Consider the following 25,620-nt stretch of genomic DNA (forward strand, 5'->3'; position numbering starts at 1 on the left):
GTGTCTTCAGATTTGATCCGATCCAACTTGTTTTCTTTAAAAATTAATAAATTATTAAAATAAAAATAAAATATACTAATTTAAATAAAGTAAAAACAAAAATATAAGTATTTTTAATTATTTTCATCATATACATACATGTTTTTTTATAAAAAAATAAATAATATAACAAATTTATAAAAATCTAGTATAAAAATATATTTATAAATAAATAAATAACATATATATGTATTATTATAAATATATAATATACATCGGATCAGATCTTCTCAGATCGGATAAGGGTGATCCAAATCCGATCCGATTTCTGATCGAATCATATTATCCGATCCGATTCGAAGATCCAAACAGGGATAATCCAAATTCGACCAAATAAAATTGGGTCTCAGATCGTATCCATTTGCACCCCTTAAGTCATGACTATCCTATGGGTGTAAAATTAGAACATTATCTGTAACAGATCCATAGTAGACCTTTCCATCTAAGGGCCCAACCTACCTTCTTAGGCTAGGCAAAAATATGCATATCATTCTTCATTTTCAGACCTAAGTCTAAAGGTTATTGTGCCCTTGTAAAACCATAAAAACTACAACACTTGTGAAGTGTTGCAAATGTCTTTCCCAAAGCCAAAGTATGAGTTGGATCGGTTATAGAGTCTTCTGACAACTCCATGTTTGAGATTCAACAAATGGATAAATGGGTTCTCAAATCAAGCAATAGTGGTGGTCCTTTCATGTCATAAAAAAAGTGGGACATGAGGACCATCTGAAATCAGATCAAGGGCGGCCCAGCACGCAGAGTCTTACACTGCAGTCCCTAATCGAGATAAAGGAAGGTGCTAAAGCTTTGATCATGCACATGCATCCTGATTGTCTTAGTGGTGAACAGGATTCATGTAGCCAATAGTTGGGACAAGGGTTTATGATGATGATGATGAGTAAACCTGATTGTCAGATGGTAATAGTCGTCTTTGATGTTTTGGATTGTTGACTTCCATATGTAGCTTTGAACAATTTGACTCAGTCGATGATAATATTTCTCATATTCTGTAACTATTTTGTTGAAATAATGATTATTGTTATCTTGCTAGAAAAGAGTATCTAACCATCGAGTATCCTAATACGAAATGGCTATCAGGTGCATAGCGTGTGTATTATTGTTAATACAGGTTTACCAGTGAAACGACTTTTGTGTATAAGAAAGAGAAATCCTACTAGAAATGATTTCATTGTAAAGATTTCTTAAGTATTACCAGAACATGATGACTGTGCTCTTCTTACAGTGGGGAAGTGAAGTCCAAAATCTAAAACCACACGATGACCCAAGTTAACAACGTAAGAAATGAAAGCCGTGAACTGCCAAAGCGCAGGTATCGTTCTACAGGTCAAGTCCCAGCGGATCTTGTGATCAATGAAAGAACCACTTGCAAAGAGCGTGGATGATGCATTATCTGAGCATGGAGCATTCCTTCCTGCAACGAGAAGGAATCGATTCTCTAGTGGATCTCCCGGATAATAACCCCACAATCCCTGAAAAAGGAGGAGAATTATGGCCTCTACAGACCAATACTTCGAAAGCTGAGAAGCAAATGCATCAATAAATCAATCTGCATCAACAAATATCTGCAACATGAAGTCCATGGTCAAACAATTTGTTAGAACAATACTTGTTGCCACTTTCATATTCAAGGATCAGAAAGGCATTCAATCCTCCTGTTTTTGGAAACCTGTATGTCAGAAAACAATGGACTAACAAAATTGCTACAGACCACTAACCTCCAGATCTGGTAAAGGATCGTATGTTTTCTTGTCTCTTACGTCAAACACTGTAATTCCTGTGATTTTCTGAACCCCAAGTCTAGTGGCAATCAGGTTCTGCAATAAAGAGAAAAGATCTTAACAAGAAGCACACAAAAACCTATTTAACAATGTTCTCTACGCACATAGACATGCATGCAATGTAAGCACCCAACAAATGCACTCAACGCTCTAAGTATCCAATAGCCCCAAGCTACAAGCATAGAAAAACATGTCTTTGTTTATCCCCTTCAAAAAGACATTAACACTAATTTTTTATCAGTAGTAACTTAAGAAAAACTCCAAATTCCAACTCCCAACTACTGGTTTAGAATGTTAAAACTAGTTGTAGCTCCTCACCAGGTTGAAATCTGTCGATCCAGATGCCTCCACCTTTGGTAGAACCTGCACATAGATGCCGATGTCAAAAATCACATGCCAAAACAAGATTTTAGTGCATACAAGTTTTAGAGGGCAGAAGAAAAGATCGCTTTGTATAAATGCAGTCTGAGGTTGTATCTACTACCTCATCTTGTCATACACTACATCTAAAGAACCATGTAAACCTATAAAAATTCAAATGATATTACATTCAGCAATTGTGACCATTCAACTGCTGAAATAGGTTCTATGCTTGACTTGATAGCATATAGGTCGTATAACTTGGTGATTAAAGTCTTACCAATTTCTGAAGTCCATTAACAGTAATAGATTTCTCATGGGAATTGCCTCCGGACATCCAAACTTCAAAAGGCCCCATTTCCTTGTCTGTCTGGTTTATGAGTTTCAAGTGTATCTGCAAAAGACACATTAGATCAACTTTCAAGTCATGCTAATTACTTGTTACTCTAGAAAAGTGACTATAGGGTCTAGTAATTCAAGATTAAAAAGCAAAAGAGGCAAATATTTCTTCTATACAATTTTGTGTTAATGATGGGATACACAACTTTCATGACATGTCTCATGTGGCAATTTCTAATCAACCCATTCAACCCACTCATTAAATAAGTGTCTGCTTTGGGTTTTCACTTGGCATGTTCACCAAAGGTTGATTCACCTAATGAGTGGAATTTAAATTTGTTGGGTTGGGTAACAAGTACCCTTTAGGCTATATTGCATGGGCACTTCAAAATGGATTATGATGCGGATTGATGTACCTGTGTTGGACAGATATAAATTTTGAGAGTAAGTTCCGGACACCTTAACCAAGCTGTGCCCATGTAAAATAACCATTGGAACCCAGTTATACAGGCAGGGACAGGATGAGTCCCAATCTTGCTCTCCACTAAGTTAGGCAATCCAAAGGGGTGAAGAAATTATTACCAAATAACATGTTAAGTCTATATCTATATCTGAACTACAATTAAAAGTAGGAACGAGCTAGTGAAACTTTTCTTTTTGACTAAAATACCCTATTTTTGAATTTGGTCCCTCTATAATTGTAAATGCAGAAAATGTAATTTGAACTACTACTTTTCACCGCACTCTATTCCCCCTCATTAAGTCTCATATTTAAGGTATCTACTCCCATTCTCTCTCACTGAATCCCATATTTAAGTTATTATTTCTCACCAATAAGTTCTACTAATTAGATCTATATCCATTACTTTTAACAATATAAAATCCATGCTTTTTAAAACCAACGCAAAAAACAAAACCTTTCTTCCATCTAGGTGGCAAGTAACCAATTCAACCATCTACTTCAAACGGGTCAATCCATGATGTTATACTTAAATAGTAAAATTTTTAAAATAGAAATAAATATAAAAGTATGTAGAACAATTTGGAGTTTTGGACACATTTCTAATATTTTATATCAATCATATTCAAGAAAAATAAATGTGATAAACAGTAACTGTTTTTATTGATAATGGAAATGAAATACAAAATCTAAAACCAACCCAAAAATGGAATTGTTTTACTGTTTGGTGGTGGGTCAACACAGTTCACCCTTTCAGGTCAAATATGTTACCCTTGATGTCATAATTAAATAATAAGAATTAAAAAAAAATAAAGGCACAAAAAATTATAAAAAATACAGGAGTTTTGAAGAAAATATTTGGGCACATCTATAATATTATATATTCATCAATCATCATTATTAAACAAAAATAAATGCGAGAAATGAGCATTACCTTTGTACACATAGGAATATAAAAAGTTGTACGAAAAAAATTAGACATATTATCATCATCATCATATCTAAAATTTCCATGTTCAAAGCACATCCACATTTGCTAGTTCTTTAATAGTAAGGTTTGGGTGGGTGCTGGTTAGGTGTGAGTTCAGAGGGGGTGTGGGTTAGGCTACTCCTGATTAGGATAAATGTAATGGGTGGCTTGTATCTCAATCCACTTCTAATCCACCCAAAGTCCCAAACTTATCCAACTGCCACCCTACAGACACCCTTTGATCATATGATTCTTAACCATCAAATTAACAAAATTATATATCTGTATCTAGACCTAAATAATGTCAGTTAATTTGTGTAAAATGGGCATATATTCATGATGACCCTTTAACTGGGAGTAAATAGACGGACCATTATATTGATTCAAAGATAAAGTGGAAATCTTATAATTATAGTATCAAATAATTAAAAACCCTTAAAATGAAGGCATCAGAAAAGTCACATTATGATCCACTTCAAGTAACCCCGTGAGCACAACAATACCCATGGTAATATGATGAAAATAGTTAAGGAGAAATTAGAAAACAAAATTTTAGATGTAAATTTGGAAATTTCAGAATTTCAGATAACAAAAAATAAGAAAAAAAGACATTGTCCAAACCTTGGAAATATGCATTCATATTTTGGATAAGTTAAGCAAACAAGAAGTGCTCAAAAGAAATTAAAAAAATCTCATTCACAATATGACTTGCACAAGGATTAATTCTAAAACTGAAATAATATATATATATATATATATTCTAAAATACCTAAAAATGTGAAAAAACAAAAAAGTGATAGGGCTGCACAATCAACCTTAACCACGAAAACTCATCATTATTTCAAAAAAATTAAAAAAAAAAAGGACCCATGCAGTCCAACCCTTAAGTAATCCAATCTAGGGATCTTGGGCATTTCGGGAGCTCCAAGTAGCTCACATGTGGCCCAATTTATGGTCCGGAGAGATGTCCTAAACCTGCAACTGAGATTCCAGAGGTGCATGTTTATCTGCATCCTACAAGTTATTGAAAGAAAACATGATGTGTATTGAAGTCTCAAGTTAATTAGGTTGTAAACTCATATCTCATTATAACCCAAAAATTGTCTATGGAGTGAAGTATTACCAAAAAGGGCATCCCTGAGATGGTTTTGGATGGAACCTCCACAAGCTGTAATTCGATCTCTTTGTGCGAAATTGGCTACAAAAGGAACAAATTAATCTTTTTGAGATGTGAACCTCCAATGAACACAAGATATGGCTTACATGCATGAAAGATGGAGAAGAGAAATAAATACATACATATGTAAATACATGCATACATATTATATATGGAAAATAAGAGTAAATGCATAGAGATATAATTCCAATTACAACTACATCATTTTAGCGGTGTACAAGACCATGAGGGATCTCTTATAGAAAAATCCTTTCATTCACAGGTGGAAGAAGTCTTGCACAAATATGAATAACTACCTGATCCTACTAACATTATGGTAACTAGTAAGGATATGTAAGGGCATTCACTTCCATATAATTAAAGAGGGCTTTTTATTGGTCTCTGTCTCTGAACATTTCACTTTAATTTGTGCTAAGCTGGTGCCATAAGGATGTGTCGTATTGCATAGTGGAAATATCTCATTCATGAATAAACAGTACTAATATACTTTTTTCATCAAAAAAACAGTACTAATATACTTTTAAGTTGTAACAAAGGCCAATAAGGATTACATAAATTTATGAAAAAGATATGTATATATATATACATATATATATATATATATATATACACTGACAATTTTAGATAGCAATAACAATTTCAGTGATTCACTTAGTTGATGTTTCTACACAAATCTAAAAATCATTTTTCGTATTCCACTAAAACAAAAATGTTAAAATGCCTCCATAGAAAATTTAAAATCAATGATTTTATAAAGTCTGGTATAGAAATAGTTTTAAATAAAATAATATAAATAAATAAAAACAAAAATAAGAGGTAGAAATGCTTAGAAAGGAAAGAAAAAAAGCAATGTAATATGTAGTAATGTCATTAAAATTAAAAAAAAAAAGGTCACAACATACTCTTATAAAATTGGAATCAATCAGAACTATATTGCTGCTTGTTTCTTTTTTGTTTGTTTTCCTTAGTAAAATGGCATTTTGGCTTATTGGTTGGAGAAAGAAGAGAATAGAAGTTTGGTCTTCTTTGAAGAAAAAAGAAGTTAATGACATGGGGATTAAAAACACCAAGCAACATGGGCAGGATGTTTAATTGTTTGTTAGGTTCAGTCTGGGAAGAGTGTAAAAGTGTAAATACAAATATGTACAGTACAAATTAAGATTTAGAAACACCATATTCAAGGTTTTGCACTGTACATATTTGTATTTGCACTGTTCCCAAACTAAACCTCAATGACATATTGCTTTTATTTCTTCTTTTTTCTAACTTTTTTACTTATCTCTTTCTTTAATATTAATTTGCCAGGCTTTTTTCTCTTGAATATTGTTAAAATAGTTAGCAAGAAATTAACAGTTAAAAAAAATAATCAGAAAAAACGAAATGGAGTGTCAATTAAAAATGGAAGCCTCAAAATTTAGCATATATTATTTAGTAGTAAGTAATAGCATACTTGGTAAGTAATAAAGACGAGTACTACATATTATAATGTGTTTGATAAGAGAAGTCTAGGTTCCTCTTGTAATGCAAGAAGTATTGAGGGGGTTGTGCCTAGTGTAAGACAGTGGAATTTATAAAAGTATATTAACTCGGTTGACCTGGCATGAACCCGAGTGTTAGAACATTCTAGAATATCAATTGAAGGGTAAAAACAGGTAAAAACCCAAATATAAGAAAAATTTAGAATGTATGAGGCCCAAAGACATTATAAATAAAGGCCCCATAGGCCATACCCATATGGGGACCCAACACCAATACATTCAATACACCCAAATATCCTCAATAGACCCATTATGGGAGAGAGCCCCATATTCTCTCTCCTCATCCCCCCCCCCCTGCAACCAACCATTGACATTGCTTCCATGGCTATCTTTCTCAAACCTTCAGAGTCAGATCATGAGTGCCAAATCTATTAGCTTACACCTAGAGGTTTATTAAAATACCTAGAATCTAGGTGTGAACTTTTCAGGAACCACATTTTTTTATAGGTAAAAGGAAAAAAAAATGAATACAACCAAGCAACAGGTGTAAAAGATAACACCCCACAAACACACCAGAAAAACTCCCACCCAAACTAAAACAGACTTCAGCAGAAGAAGCTCAAATGAAACCAAACTTGCAATAATACATTAGAAGCAAATAGGCTCCAACAAAGTTCAATTAATCTTCAACCTCTCCAAACTCTTCCCAACCTCCTTCCTCTTCCTTTCAAAGGCTTCAAAAGATTTCCTAGCAAAATTCTCCCCTCCTAAAAAGAATGAGCCCAGGGACTTGCCAATGTTCTAATATGTTCTCGTAGTTGTGATAACTGCAGGTTCAAATTTTTTATATACTGGTTCAAGAAAAACACTGACATGTATCCAAGTAGAACTGGAAGATGACAAATAAAATGCACATCCACATCCAATGAAAACAAAGAAAAATATCTATAAATGGAATGTTGTATATAAAATGTAAGTCCATGAAACCATATCCAAAAGAGGAAAGAAAAAAATGAAAAAGAAAAGAACTTATTCCTCAAAAACAGCATCATTATATGTTATAATTCCATAAAGAATGAAGTACCATTTCAATATAGAAAAAGAATATGAACTTACACTGCCAAGAATATGTTGTGTTTGTAGCCTCCCAGGTTCACCCAAATTGGCACGCCATGTAATTTGAAACTTACCAAGGATATTACTTCCCTCAACTTTCACTTGTTCAGATCCATGCGAGGACATCCTCAACTGATAGAGATAATTGTAAATTCCTCCCCCAGATCTAATGAGAATGGGTGGCTTAAATATCTCTCTGTCAATTGATATAATTGGAAGATTGACAAGAAGATATTTATATCAATTTTATGTATAATCAAATAATCACAAGGATAATAAAGAAAAGCATATCCCAGCCACACTTTAAGTGAAATCTGCAAGTAAATCCAAAAAAAAAAGAAACATCTGTGCCACCTGGTTTGACAATTGATCTCTGAATAGTGCTCATCAGCTTTCAATATTGTTGTGCTCCAGTTCTGAGCTGGCTCAAAATCAACTTGATCCATGTAAAGGTTTGATTTTGTATGGTTTTCAATGCAGGCTTCCAAAAATGTATTGTCCTGGGAAGGAGATCACAACTATCTTAAGAAAGATGGATTAGGATATATGGCAGCACTAGATTTAATTTTCTAGGATTAAACATCCAGATAGCATCCACACAATTGAACTATCTATGCAATAATCATAATCCAAGACAGAAGGGACATAAACCAATGAATTAGGCCCATCAATTATTAAACTTTGACATGATTGGACTGGAAGAGTAATTGTACCAAAATTCAGTTGCCAAGTTGGACTTTGATTCAAATAAAAACAAAAAACTTTATAACATAGTCTTGCCTTTTGAGCTTTATACCTGATCAATTGATTTCTGAGGCTTTACCTCTCAACGTTTTTAAATTAAGAACAAAATGAAAACTTGGAACCAAAAATAAATAAATTAATTAATTAATTAAAGGGGACAAAGGAGAAGATGTGGCTCAAAATAAAGAACCAAGGCCAGGACAAACAACTGCATTAATATTCTGATACTGCAGCCAAGCCTAGAGCCACTACTTTTTGCAAGACCATTGACTCTCAGTAACAGATTTTGGCATTTATATGCTAGAGCTTGAACCTAGACATGAGGGGCACTTGGAAAAACATTCTAAAATCTGGAGCCTTTAGAATATCCAATCTGTTAAATACATATAATTTCAATTTCTAAGATTGATCCTTCTTGGTGGATTCTAGGACTGATCATAGAATCTGTATAGAATATGAAACAATTGCCTGAGATTCTCACTAGAATCTAACTTTTGATAGAATCTAGATTATAGAATGCTACCAAGTACTAAATAGCTCCTTGGTTTTAGAACTTATTTGGTAGGAAATTGTCCTAGAAGTAGTTTTGTCAGAAAATTTTATGAACGTGTCCAAGTGCTAATTTGTCAAAAGGTTGTAAAATAAATGTAACAAATTTTGAATAAATATTTCATTGCCATTTTCCTTTTCTTTTGTTTGATGATCTCTCCATGCATCTAAAGTGCTAATCCTCAACAACCTTATCTTTGGTGCCAGCTAAGTCAAGGCTAAAGAAATACACAGCAGGCACCTGGGCTGCCTCACTATGCTGAGATAGAATTGTTCTTTCTGCATTCATCCATCACAGTGAGTTTGGATGGCGCACCCGAGAGAGTAGTCAAAAGGTGCATCCATTTGATTGTATATTGGATTGGCTTTCTACGCTGGCTTCTCCAACTTGATTCTTCTCTAAAGACTAGGTTAAGTAGCCTCCCACCAACTCAATGGATGGAGAGAAGCACATAAACAAAGTTTTTTTTTGAAAAAGGTAAGGTAAATATTATTAAAGAGAACCAGAATACAGAATACAATTGGCCCCTCAACATAACTGGGGCCTAAAACCAAGAATACATTACAAGATATCATCAGCCATCAGCTGGGCTCCCAAGACCCTTTATTGAACCCCTTTTCACAGCAGCAGTCCAAGAGACTAACTTCCCAAAAGTAAAGGAGATTAATTGATCCACTCCACTATGCTTAATTCTTGAAGATTCTGCTGTTTCTTTCCACCCAAATGTTATTGATTACTGCAGCAGGGATAGAGGACCATACACTTTTTGCTACCTTGGACAGACCTCTTTGATCCCAGCACCATGGTAGGTCGCACACAGTCGCTGGCATAGCCCAATGGAGATGCCAGAGGGACAAGAGGTGGTTCCAGATTGTAGTGGAGACAGAACAGTGCAGAAATAGGTGGTTACTATCTTCTTCCACTTGATTACAAAACACACAGGACAGATCATGGAGCATGATTCCTCTCACCAGATTCTTTTTGGTGAGACACTTGTTCAATGCCATGGCCCAGAGTAAAGCACTTATCTTTGAAGGGACAACCTGACTCCAGACTTTTTCAGCAGGAAACTCAGCTTGAGAACCACTTACTAGGTACCTGGCAAAGGAGTTAACAGAGAATACACCATCATTACTCCAATTCCAGTTCCAGGTATCTTCTTCCACAAGGTTCTGGTTGGAAAACAATTCCAACAAATTAGAAACAAGGTCCAGCTCCCAATCCTGAAAGTTTCTTCTAGAAGAAGGGCACCAAACTCGGATGTTGTCTCGGATCTCACAGCAGTCAGCCACCAAGCCATCTTGATTCTCTGCAATCTGGTACAACTGAGGAAACAATTCAGCTAAAGATCTGCTATTGCACCAAACATCCTTCCAAAACTTTACCCTCTGTCCATTTCCCAGCTTAACCGAAAGACCCCTATTTATCAGAGGGAAGACTTCCATGATTACCTTCCAGATGGAGCACCCCAGATAGGTCACCGAGGCAGATCTTTAGCCAACTGGCACTTCAACCACTGAAGTGCATAAACAAAGTTGGATGTTACTTAGGTAATGCCAACTGGCACTTCAACCACTGAAAATATGCTTATAATAATTATCGACCGATGAGGTAGTTTGTGGGTTAAATGTTTAAAAGTATTTACAGAGGCAAAAGAAAGTTTGCAGAGGGGAAACACAATGCTTGCAAGATACACACAAGACGTATTGCGTATGTGTATGTGTATGTGTGTGTCTGTGCATGGAGAGAGAGAGAGAGAGAGACCTTTAGTTATTTTGCTAAATTTCTAACACCAAAATCGAGAAGAGAAAGATTGATCTAAAAATAATCGAGAAGAGAAAGTTTCAATCAGTGTTACCAGGACATTTGGAAATTAATGGGTCTAGCCATGCCAACACTTGGCACTGGGCATGATACTTGTAGAATCATAATGAAGGCATCTCAGTACTTCGCATTCATAAACATGGTATCATGTGCAGACACACAGTAAGGAGCCAACATAATTTTAATGTTTTCTTTATCTTCCTGGAGTACATTGAATTTTTTTTTTTTTTTCGTAACTTAACATTTATTTTATTGGCATGTTCCCATGACACAAATTTTTTAGGTTATCATGCCAGACAATGTGGACATCTGAATCCCTGGCATTGATGCCATGTATCAAGGTAAAAGTGGTTTTGAGGGAGGGCATGGAATGTTTTCAAGATATCTGGTTGGTTATTCAGTCCCCAACCAAGGATCTGTGATCTTCATTTGAAGCATATCTAAACATCCAATACATGAAATAATGATCATGTTATCTATACACAATCGACATGACAACTTAGAAATAAAATATACTCAAGCTGATCTTGTCTACATAGTTTGGTCCACACAGTCTAACATATTCTAGACATTGATCCTCTTATTTTTCTACTTCTAAATATAAATGTAAAGAAAAAAAATCCTATACCTGTATTTGTTTTAAGATTAATTAGCAGAAATTTTCATACTGAAAAAAAAGATCAATTAGTTTTATGACCAGAAGACGTGAACTTACTTATTGGCTTATATGCAATTTCAAGTGCAACTGCTCAACTCAGTTGTTTCTTATCCCTTCTAATCTATCAAGTAAAACATATGCTGTTTATTTAGTTTCTATTCTTGGAATAAGGCATGACTCACTCTCCCAAATTCAATTCATGAAATACACTGAATATGGTGTCCAGTAATAGTATATGTGCAAAAGCTCTTATAAAGCAGGTGATGTGTGTGTATAATACCCATTGGTACTTACACTCAATGAACCAGCAAGGACCTACCTTGACAGTACGAACCTGCACAATGAAAACTTTGTATCATTAAATGGGAGAACTCACACAAGGAATGATAATAGATGGACACATAACAGAATGTTTAAAAACAAACTTTCAAGTATCTGTTTTTTTTTTCAGGAATCAATTATTGGTTAGTCCAATATGTACCAGATTAGCAGCAAGCCATAAAAACTCAAGGGTGGTACCTTTGTTCTGACAGAAAGTGGGTTTGCCACAATGAACTTGAAAAATTGTGGAAGATATTTGCGCTCACCATCATTATCATTGTATAGAGCAGTGCAAACCAGCCTAAAGATTGCATGCAGAGATAGCATAATCAATTTGTAGATAAATAAAATAGATGTATATTGCTGATAAAAAATAAAATAGATGTATAAAACAGTGGAAGATTTTAATCATCCATTCCCATACAAGACTTACGTATGAGCCCCAAGCTCCTTGACATCATGTTCCACAATGAAATCATACCGCCCCCCTGAGCGTATTGATTCAACAGGTGATTTTGAAGTATCCAATAACAGTATACGCTGCCTCTCTGTTTGAATTTCTGCCTGCATTTAGTCACAGACATTTAAAGCATAGAATCATAGTTATTCGAATGAAAATAATATTACTGTTGGAATTTAAACAAATCAAATAAAGATAATAAATATTTTATTGATATGATATCGTAAAACCCCTGCTTTGTGTATATTTAAGCATAGACACTAACTAAATGGCTAACAAACTTACAAGGGCATCTCCTGTCACTCTGCAAATAAATAAGACAGTTGCTTACTTGAGCAAAAGAATACAAACAACTCTCAAAAGTACAAACCACACCAACAAGATGAACTGTCCAAGAATGATTAAATGCAAGGCCAAATCCGGTCGTAAAAAACTGGATAAAACCTACATCTTTAATCTCTTTCTTGTCAATGTAGGGCTTAGTGACTTGGGACATGGTTGAAATGTAAACAGATTCTGTTGTTATTTGTACCCTTTTCCTGGTTAACCACCATCCTTAAACAGAACCCCTCCTCCTGACACTAATTGGCTTATGGGTAAGAGTGTATCTTGTGGAGTTCCCTTGTATCTTGACTTCTATTATTTATGAAAAGAAAAGGCTTGATAAGGGAAAAAGAACCAAAATAACCAGACCGAGCATGCCCTTAAGGTTCTGCAGCAGCCCTTCTATTAAAGGCAAGAAGAAGGACAGAGAAGTTTGCATGTTTTCTCTCCTTTCTTTTTCCCTTTTATATTTTGCATGTAAAATGTACAAGTAGTGTGTTAAATGCAAAAAACCCATACAGCTAGATACAATTATATGCTTTCAGCCCATATACACCATATACAACTAACCCTCATGTTGATAATAGAAATGGCACTCTCCCAATTGTTACAAAATAGAAAAAAAGTTAAATCTACTAAAATCTGATGAAATTGATGCCAAAAAGATATGGTGAGTTCTAGCTTGCTGATAACCTATCTTAACATCTTTTCCCTCCGAAATTCTGTAGTTTATCTCCCTCCATATACACAAACAAACAGCAAACTGTGTCAAATTCCAGAAGATGCAGCTCTATTTGCTGAAACCTTCCACCAGCCATGGCCCAATTTAACATCCTAGGTCCCTTCCCCTTGGTATGAAACTATATCATCCAAATAACTTGACAAATTGGTCCATAGCTTAGATATAAAATTTGCAATGGAAAAGATGAGACACTGATTCTGGTAACAAACCACAAAAATAGCATTTACTCTTTAAACCCCATTCCCTCGATATGAGAAGATGAATTATTAGGATCTTGATGAGGTGGACCGTCCAAATGAAGAAACACACTTTGATGAGATAGGTGGGGACCAAATCCACCACAATGGTATAGAGCATCTCTCCTCACCCCAATTAGCATGTCATAGAAAGATATAGCCAAGAACAAACCATTAGGGTCTAGTTCCCATACTAATTATTTCTCAGACAGCTCCTTCGATTCATCACTTGATCATTCCAATAAAAAAATTATTGATAAAAAAATTCCAATAAAAAATCTCATGCCTTACTTATCTTCCAGTTCCTTTACCGAAGACTTCTTACTAAATCTTAAATCCTTTAACCTCTCTCATCATCACCATCATCATGGTAATGTAACTTATACATTAAACATCGAACTTAGATTAAGCAGCTTGTTGAGCAATTACATATAGTGCCATTGCTTCTTTAAAATGGTGAGTATTATTATTACAATTTACAATCAACAAACAGAAACTAAAATCGGCAACTTATCTACTACCAAATTGTGGGAGAAAGAAACACGAAAAAAAAATACTATCTTGTTTTGATCTGTTATGAAGAGGCATAGTCACCTTAATCATAACGTCCTTGACTTCGAAATTAGAACTGTTATTGATGCTGATATAGCTGCAGAAGGTCTCCCCGAGATAAATTGCTCTGCTGATACAAATTATGGAGACATAATCTTCAGAACTTAATTAGATTGATCAACAAGAAACGAGAGAGAGAGAGAGAGAGAGAGAGAGACCCAAAGGATTGGGGGAGGACGAGGAAGCCTGGGATGCCCATGGCATCAGTGGGATTCTGGAGCTCAAAGCGGTTGCGATAGGTGAGATCGGCTTCGCCAGATTTGTTAGTGCTGGCTTTGCTGCGACTGAAGAGGCGAGGGAGATGAGAGGCGGCACTGGGGTCATCGAAGATGTCTTCTCCTGTAAGGAGATCGAGAGGGTCGAGCTGGAGGGGATTTTCGACGTGGAATGACGGCCTGCAGAGGCGCATCACCCTGAACGCCAGGGAGTGTGATCCCGCTGTGGCGCTCATGTCTCTCCACTTCCTCTTGTCCCAATCTCTCTCAATTCAGGTGCAAGCGGAAGCCGATGGAATAAGAATGGCCGCTGTTCTTTTGTTATGTTTATAGCCTTCCCTGAATTCCTGTTCCGTTCCCTTCCGAATTTGCTTTTACTCCGTCTAAAATGCAGGGTTTCCTCCTTTTATCCAATGAAATGAAAGAAACCCATGAAAGCGGGATAGTTTATATACCCACGTGTCATTCAGATTTCAATTGACGGTAGCCAGGGAGGGGTTTAGTGGTTACTGCCTTACTGGTTAGCGACTTAGCCATGTGTGTGTGACTGCCGAATTCCGTGACCGTCGCCGGTGACGATGAATTTTGGAGGAGACCGTGAGACCCGACTATGTCGCCGAAGAAGTGGGTTTTCACCGAACCCTATATTTTTGCCGCTTCGGCTCTAATAATAATCGTCGAGAGATTTTCTACCAAAGACAAGATATGTAATTGAGAGTTGAACAGGTACATGAAAAGCCCTAGACTAGATGGAGACCACAACAGGGTCCGATCCATTAATCGATTTAAATTGCAGACTTGCAGTTGACTTGACTAAATACGTTGCAGGCGTTACCGGTTTAAGACCGTCAGATCTTTTAGCTGAATGTGATGAATGTTTAAGGGGCTGTGTAGTTTGTAACCAATAAGATAACGCCAGGACGGCAGGACTTGTTCACGGTAGGGGATCGAATTTGGATCGGATAATATGACCCGATCAGAAATCAGATCGAATCTGGATCACCCCTATCCGATCCGACATGTATATTCCAAACCCCTATCTGTGGAGATGGAGATGGGGATAACCTTGTCCCTGCTAGGGAGTGGCTCCCCATCCATGCGCTACCTCATTGCCATTCCTATTCAAAACCCTTATTTATGTGAAGCAAATGGGCCTTAATATTATTGGCTGCAACTTATTTGAGAAATTTCAAACCCAAATCCACCAGCCTAAAATTATGTTCAAACCCGATATAAAACAAGTCGGGCCAGCCAGCCCATCAATAGGTCCCACAAAACATTCAATATGCATTTATTTGAAAATATCTATTTTAAATATTTATTGTTTTTCTTGTTTAGTTAAACATCGGTTTAAACATTTTTTACTTTCCACCTCATATTAATACCCTATAAAACATGTCACATAAGCATTTCATTTCAAAAAACATTAGAGCGTTGTGACAAACAAGAATTGGACATTTCAATAAATGCCAGGAACCACGTAACCATCAAGTTCATCACCCCGAGTTCGTGTTAGAAAAGGATTACAGCAAACCCTTCTTTGCTTTTTAAGTTTTAACCGCTCAGTCATGATGATGATGAATCGAGGCGGGGCCAAGTTTTCCTAGGGTTATAACAGCAATTTGAATTTTGAACTGCCCGGTCAGAACACAACATGAATCGTAAGGATTTTGGAGACCTGAGATAGCACCAGAATGATTTTGTCCAGAATCAGATTGTAGTAAAGATTTGGATTGGATTCTACGTACATATTTTATAGTTGATTGATGCATCCAATTCTACAATCCACCTACAACCCATTCAGGGTTTCTTTCCATGCTGGGATAACCATTTTTATTTTTATTTTGAATTAACCAAAAAAAGATTATAAGCACATTGGCTTGATTCTTGCTTTTGCAATCCAAAATTCCGTATCAACACTTTCACGTAACAAGAAAGGCAACTGGATTGATTTTTATTCAACTCTTTTTTTTTGTTTTTGTTGGTCTCAATGGATTCTTGGCTGTATAGCCCAACAATTAATTTGGCATGTCTCATAGGGTTAAAATTAACCCTTTCATCACCAAGTTCCGATCAATTGCCATCTCAAGTTCTCAACTGGGAGCCGTTGGAAACCTCATCCCCCACAAATCTTGCATATCAACAATGGAAAACTAGAAAAGAATGATGGTAGACTCAAAGCTAACAATTTTATGCAAATAGATCAAAAGCCCTCCAGCACCAGGTGGTCCTCTATTCTCCACATTTTCTTTTTAGGAAGCCAGTTTCAGGCCCAAAGCTCCTGGTACATATCCAAGCTAAGCTTATTTTTCAAGCAACTTTTCAATAAATCATGGGACTGAGGGTAGATATGGCCAGTGGAAGCAGACCCAGGGATACTTAGATCATGTAGCCAAGAACCTTTTATTAAATCAGAGGGTTTCTATCTAAATGCAGGCTTATGTTATACATAGGATAAAAGATACAACAAAGCAATGTCAAATGAAGAGTCAAATGTTAATAAGTCAGCCATGCATCTGCATCTAAAACTCCACCACACAGACTTGGAGATAATTTCCAAATAATTTCATCTGGTTGGTGAGAGGTGTGGGGAGAGAGAAAGAGTTTTCACCTTCTTGAGAGGTTATACCTTGAGGATCCATGAAACAAAGGGTGAATGTTCCTGGAAAAATTGGACAAGGTTCCTAAACATTCAGAACAGCACTGCAAAATCCTCAAGTTGGTTCTAATAGGCACAAAACTGCTGGTCCCCTGCAGGTATGCTCAACTTTAAAGCAGAATCCACTTAACATCAAGTCTACCCTGTATTGACAGGAGAATTCCCCTCTGATACCAATTTGAAATTAGAATGGCAGAACCCTTCTTAGGCCACTGTATAAATTTAGATCTATGAGTTCTGTCTTCCTCACTAATAATTCAAATACAAGAAGCCATTAAAGATGTAAGAATGAATTGGAGAAGCAAAAGACCATGGAAGAGATAGGTTTTGGCTGTGATCAAGGTAATGTGCAAATGTAGATCACATTGAGAATTTAGACCATGACTGCTCACACACCCTTTCGCCCCAATTAGAACTTTTGATTTCTTTGCTTCCTTCTTAAACGCTTGTAGAAGCACCACAGCAGTTGTGAAGGGGTTTCAGATGATGAGTCCTCTTCTAAATTTTATAAATGACTAAACAATCTTAGAAATGAGCTGAGAGGAACAAGATCGGGCATCATTCATCTCCTGTATAAATATCAAACTGATAAAACTTCAGCTGGAAGAACTAAAAAGATTGGTGGATGTCACCTTTTTTCCCTCATACAAAGCTGGACCTAATTCTACCACTGTCAATAAGTTCCGAGGCAGGAAATACCAGCACAGAATCACCCATTGATTTAATCAGCACATTAACTAATAACAATAGTGATACTTAAACAAGTAGATATGAAACAAGGGTGAGGTATGGAACAGGAAACGGAGGAAAACCCCAAATTTCAAAAAAAGAAAGGGCCAGGTAGGGCAAAAAATAATTTGAACTTCTCTATTTCTTCTTGCCTTTGCCAGCAGCCTTGCGCTTGCTGGGGAGGACGATCTCACCATACTTGAGCACCGGAATCTCCATGATTTGGGAGAGCTCGCCGAACCTTTTACGGAACTTCTCGACCTGATCGGCATCGACGACCATGGCCGAGCGGTTGCCCAAATAGAAAGGATTGTTGCCAGACCATACGTCCACCACATACTCCTTCTGGGTACCACCGGTTGTCATAACAAGCTCCCCGTTGCAGTACACCTTCGCGTCCTCATAGAACTCCGGGTGTATATCCTTCTTCCTGCACGTCCACTGCGGGGATCCACTGCTGGTTCCCGCACCACTCTTCACCTGAACAAACAAACAAATAAATACACTGTCAATTTCTACAGAAACACCGCTAGGTTTAAGGTAGGAACAGATTGGGTTCCTCTCGGAATTCAATCACCTTGACGGGGAGGACGGAAGGGGAGGGTTTCCGCTGGAGGAAAGTGTTGGATAGAGCTAGCGCCATTTCTTCCTTTCTTCTGCAAAATTTCTGGGAGGAGAGGAGTCTTATCCTTCTCCGGGGGCGTAGCAGTTCTTTGAGAAGTGAAGAATAAGATAACCACTTAACTTACGTAATTATCCCTGACTTTTCAGTAAAATCACGATTATACCATTGGTCGTTCCGTCAAATCGTCAAATCGTCAAATCCACCACCACCACCGGCTTCTGTTCTGTTTGGACTTTGGAGACAGTCTTCTCGGGTCGAGTGGCTGGACATGAGCTAATCGGTGTGCAACAAACCCGATGATCATATCGGGCAACCGTAGACCCGATCCATTTGAACCCCACGTATGCGTTGCCACTCGCTAGAATTCCTATAAAATGCACAGAGAAACCATTGCTAGGGTTTTTCAAGGCAAAACTTCGTGAGCCTCTCTGTTCCTCCTTAGAAACTCTTCACAACTTCAAATCGGATGGTGGGCACTTTCGTTTCTGATCCTTATTTTGCCAGTCTTACTCTGTTACTGGCCAGTTTAATGGTTCCAGTAGATTTGGCTAAAGAACTGACCCTAACGAACTTCGTTGTTTTGTTTTCAGGCGCCAAAGAAGGAAAAGGCTCCCCCTCCATCTTCTAAGCCCGCTAAATCTGGAGGCGGTAAACAGAAGAAGAAGGTTAACAAAATCCTGGATCTTTACCTCTCTTATACATGATCTCTTCTGCTTATTTATTTATCTTTTAGATCTTCCAAAATTTTTATATTTCTGGAAGGTTTGCAGCAGTTTTTCGTCGTTGGGACTGGATTTGGTTTTAGATCTTTTGTTTGATTTCCTTGGTTTAAGAGTTGGGCTTTCTCCGTTTATTTATATATTTGTTATTCCTATTTTCTTAATACAGAAGTGGAGCAAGGGAAAGCAGAAGGAGAAGGTAAACAATATGGTGTTGTTTGATCAGGCCACCTATGACAAACTTCTCTCCGAAGCACCCAAATACAAGCTCATCACCCCTTCCATTCTGTCGGACAGATTGAGGGTAATGCATAATTCCATCTATCAATTTTTTTATGCTTTCCTATCTTCTGTTAATTATCTAACTTTCTAGATTTATTAGTTCTGGTTATCAGTTTGTGCATGACTTGTATATTGTTCGGTCGAGTTAATAACTGTGATTAGTATTTTACCAAGTTCATGTAGCTTCAATGTTATTGTGCTGCTATGGTGCAAGGTATAGGGTACAATTAATTTACATTACATGAAGCAGATAAAGTAACTGAGAAAGTTAATACATATGGAGGTTTATGTCGGATATGATTATTGGAGTCCTTGGTTTTTGCTCTATTTCCATCAAACGTCTTGTAGGGTTAATGAACCATTCTTTCGAGTAATATAGAAAATTCAAGATTAGACTAAGCTATTTTGGAGGTATACTAGAACCTCTGTCCTTTGGAGTGCATATGCAAGGGAGTAAGAATTTTTGACAACAAATCAGGGTGTATTTGTCAAATAGAAAACAATAATAGCAACTCAATGAGTTTTGACAAGAGAAGGGTTCAAGGGACTTATTGTGGACTCCATCAATACAGGTTTGCAAGCAGTTCCACATTCTGCTCCACTAAGGCAGTAAAGTGGTCAACGGTTCAGTTTTGAGAACCACTTTGATCAGGGTAGAGTTAAGACATGTGAGGATAATAATGGAAAATTTAACCTATCAGAAAAATAATAATGGAAAATTTGTGATGGTAAATCCTGGATCAATTGGGGAAACTACCTTAAAGCAGAAATTCTGTGTTAAAAGGGTGCTTAAAGCTTGTGTAACCTTGCAATTAAATTAGATTGGCCGCTAGTATAAGGGGACTGAGGAATTGTAAATAGTTTGATGGCATTGAAATGACTTTCTATGAGTGGTCAGTTGACAACCTTGCAATTAGACTGGCTGCTAGTATAAGGGGACTGTGGGATTGTAATTAGTTTGATGGCATTGAAATGAATTTCTATGAGTGGTCAGTTGACAACCTTGCGATCTTCTTATTTAGGAGTTTTTTGGGATGAGAATGGGGAAAGTACAATGGTATATTGTATTCTGGACGAACTGAGAGTTCAAGCAGAAATTCTCTCTGTTAAAAGGTGTTAAATGTTAGACTCCCTTAGCAATTTGATAATGGATTGTCTGCTAATATAATATGTTTTGGTGTTGTAATTGGTTGAATGGCTTTAAATACAGATGGGTATTGGGGCTTTCATGCATCTCATTAGAATCTAAAGCATCGACCTCTATATTGAACAGCCCATTCAAGTGGACACCCAGAATAACTAATGCTCATGCCGATAATTTTAGCAAGAGAGAGCCTAGAATTGGCTGACTCAAGTTGGGGGGGTCTTTGACAATGAAGACCATCTGTTTTCGCATAACTGTGTTTTACTGTAACAGTGCTGACTGATGTTCTATGTCTCAAATCTTCCAAGGTTGAGTTTGAGGTAGAGGTTCCATTTTTGTTATTGTCAATTATTCTCTTCAAATCAGTATTAATTGTCCAAAAAGAAGTCACTTTAATGGATATGCTTGTGCCCCCCTAATATTTGTATTTTGTATCCCATAATTCATCCTTTTATTGGGATGAATTGTTTTTCTTTTGTTATTAAATTGGGATATTAAGAAAGCTTGAATGGGGAACAAATAATGAAAATATTGAAGCAGCTCGTTTTTTGGGAAAATGGATATCTGATTAAACGTAACTCCTTAAGATTTTCGGTCAATAACGTATTAATTTGTCTGTTTTTTGTTTTGTTTCACCAAAAGACAGATCTGTTCTGTCCCAAATTAACTGAGACATGTTGCTTTTCTCCATAATCTACTAATGCCACATGTATTTCTATTTAACTATTGTATACAGTTATCATTCATTTATTTGTGTCATTCTCAGATCAATGGGTCACTTGCACGGAAGGCTATCAGGGAATTGATGGCAAGAGGTCTTATTAGGATGGTATCTGCCCACGCAAGTCAGCAGATTTACACTAGGGCAACCAATACCTAGGTGTTCCATCTTTATTCTGTTATATGTTCTGGATATTGATGATTAACTTAATACCAAAATTTTTATGTTGTCGTTTTTGTTGAGACAAATACAATGTCCGCCTTATTAGACAATGTTTTTTTTGGGTGCTTAGACCTTTGTTAGATTATGTTGCATTGATGGAAATTTTGACAGTAATTTTATTCTAGTGTTGGAGAATTTGTTGTGCGGTTTTGGATTTTATGGTCTTTTGGTATCAAGACAGTAATACGGTGATTTTTTTTTCTTTTATTCCATATAGGGATGCCTGTTGGGTCGGAGGTGATGTTTCTTTTTCTTTCTTTATTTATGTCCATGTTTTGCCAATATAGTCTATTAGCGAAATTGTACATGTGGCCTGTGGGAATCTAGGCACTCAATATTCCTGTTTGCTACAGTGGCTCTTATAAACTTGTAGTAATCCCATAAACCATTATGGTAGCCAAGAGGTAACGGTGATATAAATGGGTATAGGACTTGAATACTTAAAAGTTTTAAATTTTAAATGGGTATAGGTCTTGAACTAATACTTGAAGTTTTAAATTTTAAATGGGTATGGGTCTTGAACTAATACTTAAAGTTTTAAATTTTAAATTATTCTCTTGAACTCTAGATTAAATTTGTCCTTGGTTTTGCCAATATAGTCTAAGATTCAAAGTATCTGAAATGAAATATGTATTAGAAAGATGATTTTAAGAAATGCATTGGGATGTGTTAATTAAGATACGTATAAATATGTTAGGAAAATAAAATAAATCATAAAAAAATATATAATTAACAATAATTACAAGTTTTATATGATTTTAAATAAGTCATTTAGATGTAAAAGTCCATAATTTAATGTTTATATAAAATGTGACATATTGAGATATAATTAGTATTTGTTGAAAAGAGAATTGACTTATAACTATGATTTAATGTATAATTATTAAATTGTATAATTATATACATTTTAATAATTAATTTCAGCATTTATAACTAAAAATGCATATAATTACAATAAACAAATTGGAGTGGTTTAGTGGCAAAATTATGGGCATTATAATCTAATGATTAGGGTTCAAGTCTTTTTATTGTTAGTAGTTTTATACTAATAAAATGGAATTAATGAGAGAATCATTAATTAATAGAATTAATGAAAGAATTGTAATTAGATGCTAAAATTCAAATTGAAATTGAAATTTACCTTAAATATAGGAGTAATTAACTAATTAATGAAGAAATTAGACTTAAATAAAGGAATAATAAATTTGGTATTAAATCTCATTTATCAAAAAAAAATTGGTATTAAATATAAATTAATGGAACAAGGGGAACCGAAACAGTTTGGTTTGTATTGGCCTTTTTCGATTTTGTATTAACTGATACAGATCTGGAACAGCCTGATACATGCCTATATCGGCCGACACATGAAAAGAAATGGAACACATGATTTTTAGATGTTCCATGTATCGATTTCTTATTGGAACGATATGTTGTGATATTTTAAACCTTCATATACTCTATTTCAGTCCTTTCGATATGATACAATACTCTATATGATACGATATTCTTTTTTTGTAGTTTTTATTAATTGTGTATTGGGAGACCAAAAGACACGGTACAATACACTTGATATGGGATGCATCCTATTAATACCTTGAACCTTTGCTACCTTTTTGTGGACGGAAGTACAACGTTTTAAACTACATAAAACTTGGTTTTCTTTTGTATTGATTGAAGGTGTATAGCGAGTTTTTGCCACAAGGCATTTGCACAATTGCTCAGTTTCTCTTTGTAGTAAAATCTAATAATTTGCTCCACCCTTGCAATTGCATGCTTATTAAAAAGTGCTTATCGGCTCTTGAATGCTTACTCACGATTGGTTATTGTAATTAGTGATTACGAGTGTTTGGTAAAAGGGTTAAACTATGAATCTATGATGCTAAAAAGAGGTAACATACAAGTGACTAGCATTGTTAAAAAAGTGGTAACAAATTGGGTGGTATTTACCTATTTATCAAAATTCATGGGAAGGTTTTGATTGGTCAAAGCTCATATATAGGCTTATAGTGAAGGGATGAAATATCCATCGTATGGATGTCCTAATCTTGTGGAATAGAATGAACGAATTTTAAAAATCTTTCCATTTTACTAGAAATCGCATTTTTTATTTTAGAAAAATATATTTTTTAATTATTAATCTTGAACCAATAACCGAACCAGATCTGAACAAAAACAATAGGAAAAGGATATACCTAATACGAAGAAATAATATCTCCTAATGAATGTGTTTACGCCCAAAAAATAAACCAAAAACTACCTACTGAATATGACGAAGTGCAGGATAGAGCAGAATTAACAGCATTCTTCACAAGAATCAGATCTTTCGCAAGAATCAGCTAGATGGCACGTGAGCACTACTTTCAATCAGCCCTTTCACAAAAGACTGATATCAAGATCCTATCTTGATCCTACTGATAAGAGAACGAACTGACAGATGTGGCAGTAACAGGAAGGAGGCGGCAAGAAAGAATTTGCACAGAAGTGCTGAATTCTTTCTTTTGTGTTCTTCACCTCTGAAGAGGATGTGAAATATGTATTTTCTTAAGGTTGTTCTTTCCTCCTTTTATAAGCTTAAAGAGATCAATTTCTAATCTCATTAGGAATTATTGATCCAAATCATATTTGGATCAGAATTCCCTTTAAATGATAAGGGTAAACCATTATCTTATCTACAGATTAGATCAGTCTCTTCATAATCCTTAAAGTTTCAGATCTGGACTCTCTGAGTGGATAGGGTTAAGATCCAATCCTATCTGTTAATTTAATCTCAGAATTCGCCCCTTAATTGATCAAATCAACCCAGTTCGAAATGGGCTTTAAGCCCAATAAAGTTGTGTTCACTTAGCCTTCCAAACTACTACCCAATTGGGTTTCCTTGTATGGCATGTGACCCAAACATTGATCTACACATCAGTCACATGTGCTCTATTGGCCCAACACTTACCATAAGTAGTCTCTGAGCTAAGCCACCTTATAACACCCAAGGATTGTAAACAGATGCAAGATTAACCCATCAGGTATTACCCCCAATGGTCTTACACTTAACCTCTCAGCGCATAATGATCAAATACTGTCCGACAAGAGAAGATCTCCCTCGACTGCAAGAAACAGTGTTGCACTATCTACTCATTGATCCCGGGAATTAAAACATTTTACAAACAATTAAAAACAGTAATATATATATACTTTTATCTCATATAAAATATATTTTGCAAAACAAATATCAACGATTGAAATCGACTGCCGACAGTTTTTGTTTACATCAGAAAATGCATCATCGATCATTACTTTTGTCTAACAAAAGAACTAATCCTGTCACTATGACCCACTCAGATGAATTTTCAAACTATCCCAACATACACAGGTTTTGACCCCCGCTAAGAATCTCATTGATTGTCATATCAAAGACAGTCAAATCCGATACCTAATGTAGTATCATAATCAAGTCTAGGAGTCAAGTATAACTTTCTAATTTTGTCCATCAATCTCCAAGATTCAAGGCAATACTTAAAATCTGATATAGTTCAAAGATTCAATTAATCATACACTGCATGTGTCTTAAGTCTCACCCTAGCAACTGAAACAGACCACCCCAACATTTGGTAGCACACCAATGTCAACCTTAACAGGATAAATCTCTCCAGACTTATCTAACGGTTATAAATATTCTAAAATAACACGAATCTCATAAATATCCAATTTAAAAATATTACACAAAAACACCACAAGAACATGAATCAAATATATACTTTATTCATTTACAATAAATTCATAATGTATATCATTCTGATTGGAGCTAAAGACATACAACTATCTAACATATAGGACTTCTTTCAAATAGGGTAATATAAGCATATTGAAATTACATGACAAGCCAAAACTATTAAAAGGCAATATGCCCATTTTTTAAAAAATGCTTAAAAATAAGCAAAAAAATCCAACTTATTCAAAACAAACTTATTTTATGAAATAAACACTTATTCAACATTTTCCTCAAATGCACGCAAGCATCTACTGTTGTAATCCTCACCTAAGTGTTTATTCAAACAAGTGAATAAAAATGAACCATTCTCAAACGAGTTCAAATCTGCCCCC

The 25,620-nt window shown here is 35.7% G+C and overlaps 3 protein-coding genes across 8 annotated transcripts; 1 reads left to right on the forward strand and 2 right to left on the reverse strand.

The window, feature by feature from the left end:
• Positions 1-1,186: 1,186 nt before the first annotated feature.
• On the reverse strand, positions 1,187-15,184 carry LOC104586438 (uncharacterized). Of its 6 annotated transcripts, none has more exons than XM_010243682.3 (12): positions 14,368-15,184; positions 14,192-14,276; positions 12,269-12,399; positions 12,034-12,136; positions 11,834-11,848; positions 8,093-8,238; positions 7,739-7,934; positions 5,091-5,165; positions 2,479-2,592; positions 2,157-2,201; positions 1,776-1,874; positions 1,187-1,529 (listed from the first exon to the last, which is right to left on the reverse strand). In XM_010243682.3, exons 1-12 carry the CDS (start codon positions 14,658-14,660, stop codon positions 1,242-1,244), a joined length of 1,590 nt encoding a protein of 529 aa, XP_010241984.1. In that variant the 5' UTR covers positions 14,661-15,184; the 3' UTR covers positions 1,187-1,241. The 6 variants fall into 6 exon arrangements, with proteins under 6 accessions (XP_010241984.1, XP_088750474.1, XP_010241983.1 ...); XM_088894348.1 differs by having other exon boundaries at positions 1,187-1,622; XM_010243681.3 differs by having other exon boundaries at positions 14,192-14,279; positions 14,368-15,103.
• Positions 15,185-17,779: 2,595 nt separating this feature from the next.
• EMB2184 (Ribosomal protein L31) lies at positions 17,780-18,545 on the reverse strand. Its single transcript, XM_010243685.3, has 2 exons — positions 18,390-18,545; positions 17,780-18,292 (listed from the first exon to the last, which is right to left on the reverse strand). Exons 1-2 carry the CDS (start codon positions 18,453-18,455, stop codon positions 17,951-17,953), a joined length of 408 nt encoding a protein of 135 aa, XP_010241987.1. The 5' UTR covers positions 18,456-18,545; the 3' UTR covers positions 17,780-17,950.
• Positions 18,546-18,785: 240 nt separating this feature from the next.
• On the forward strand, positions 18,786-21,669 carry LOC104586441 (small ribosomal subunit protein eS25y-like). Its single transcript, XM_010243686.2, has 4 exons — positions 18,786-18,906; positions 19,028-19,102; positions 19,326-19,460; positions 21,349-21,669. Exons 1-4 carry the CDS (start codon positions 18,904-18,906, stop codon positions 21,460-21,462), a joined length of 327 nt encoding a protein of 108 aa, XP_010241988.1. The 5' UTR covers positions 18,786-18,903; the 3' UTR covers positions 21,463-21,669.
• Positions 21,670-25,620: the final 3,951 nt, after the last annotated feature.

Source organism: Nelumbo nucifera, chromosome 1, assembly GCF_055504915.1.
Source record: "Nelumbo nucifera cultivar China Antique chromosome 1, China Antique-T2T, whole genome shotgun sequence".
NCBI classification, from domain to species: domain Eukaryota; kingdom Viridiplantae; phylum Streptophyta; class Magnoliopsida; order Proteales; family Nelumbonaceae; genus Nelumbo; species Nelumbo nucifera.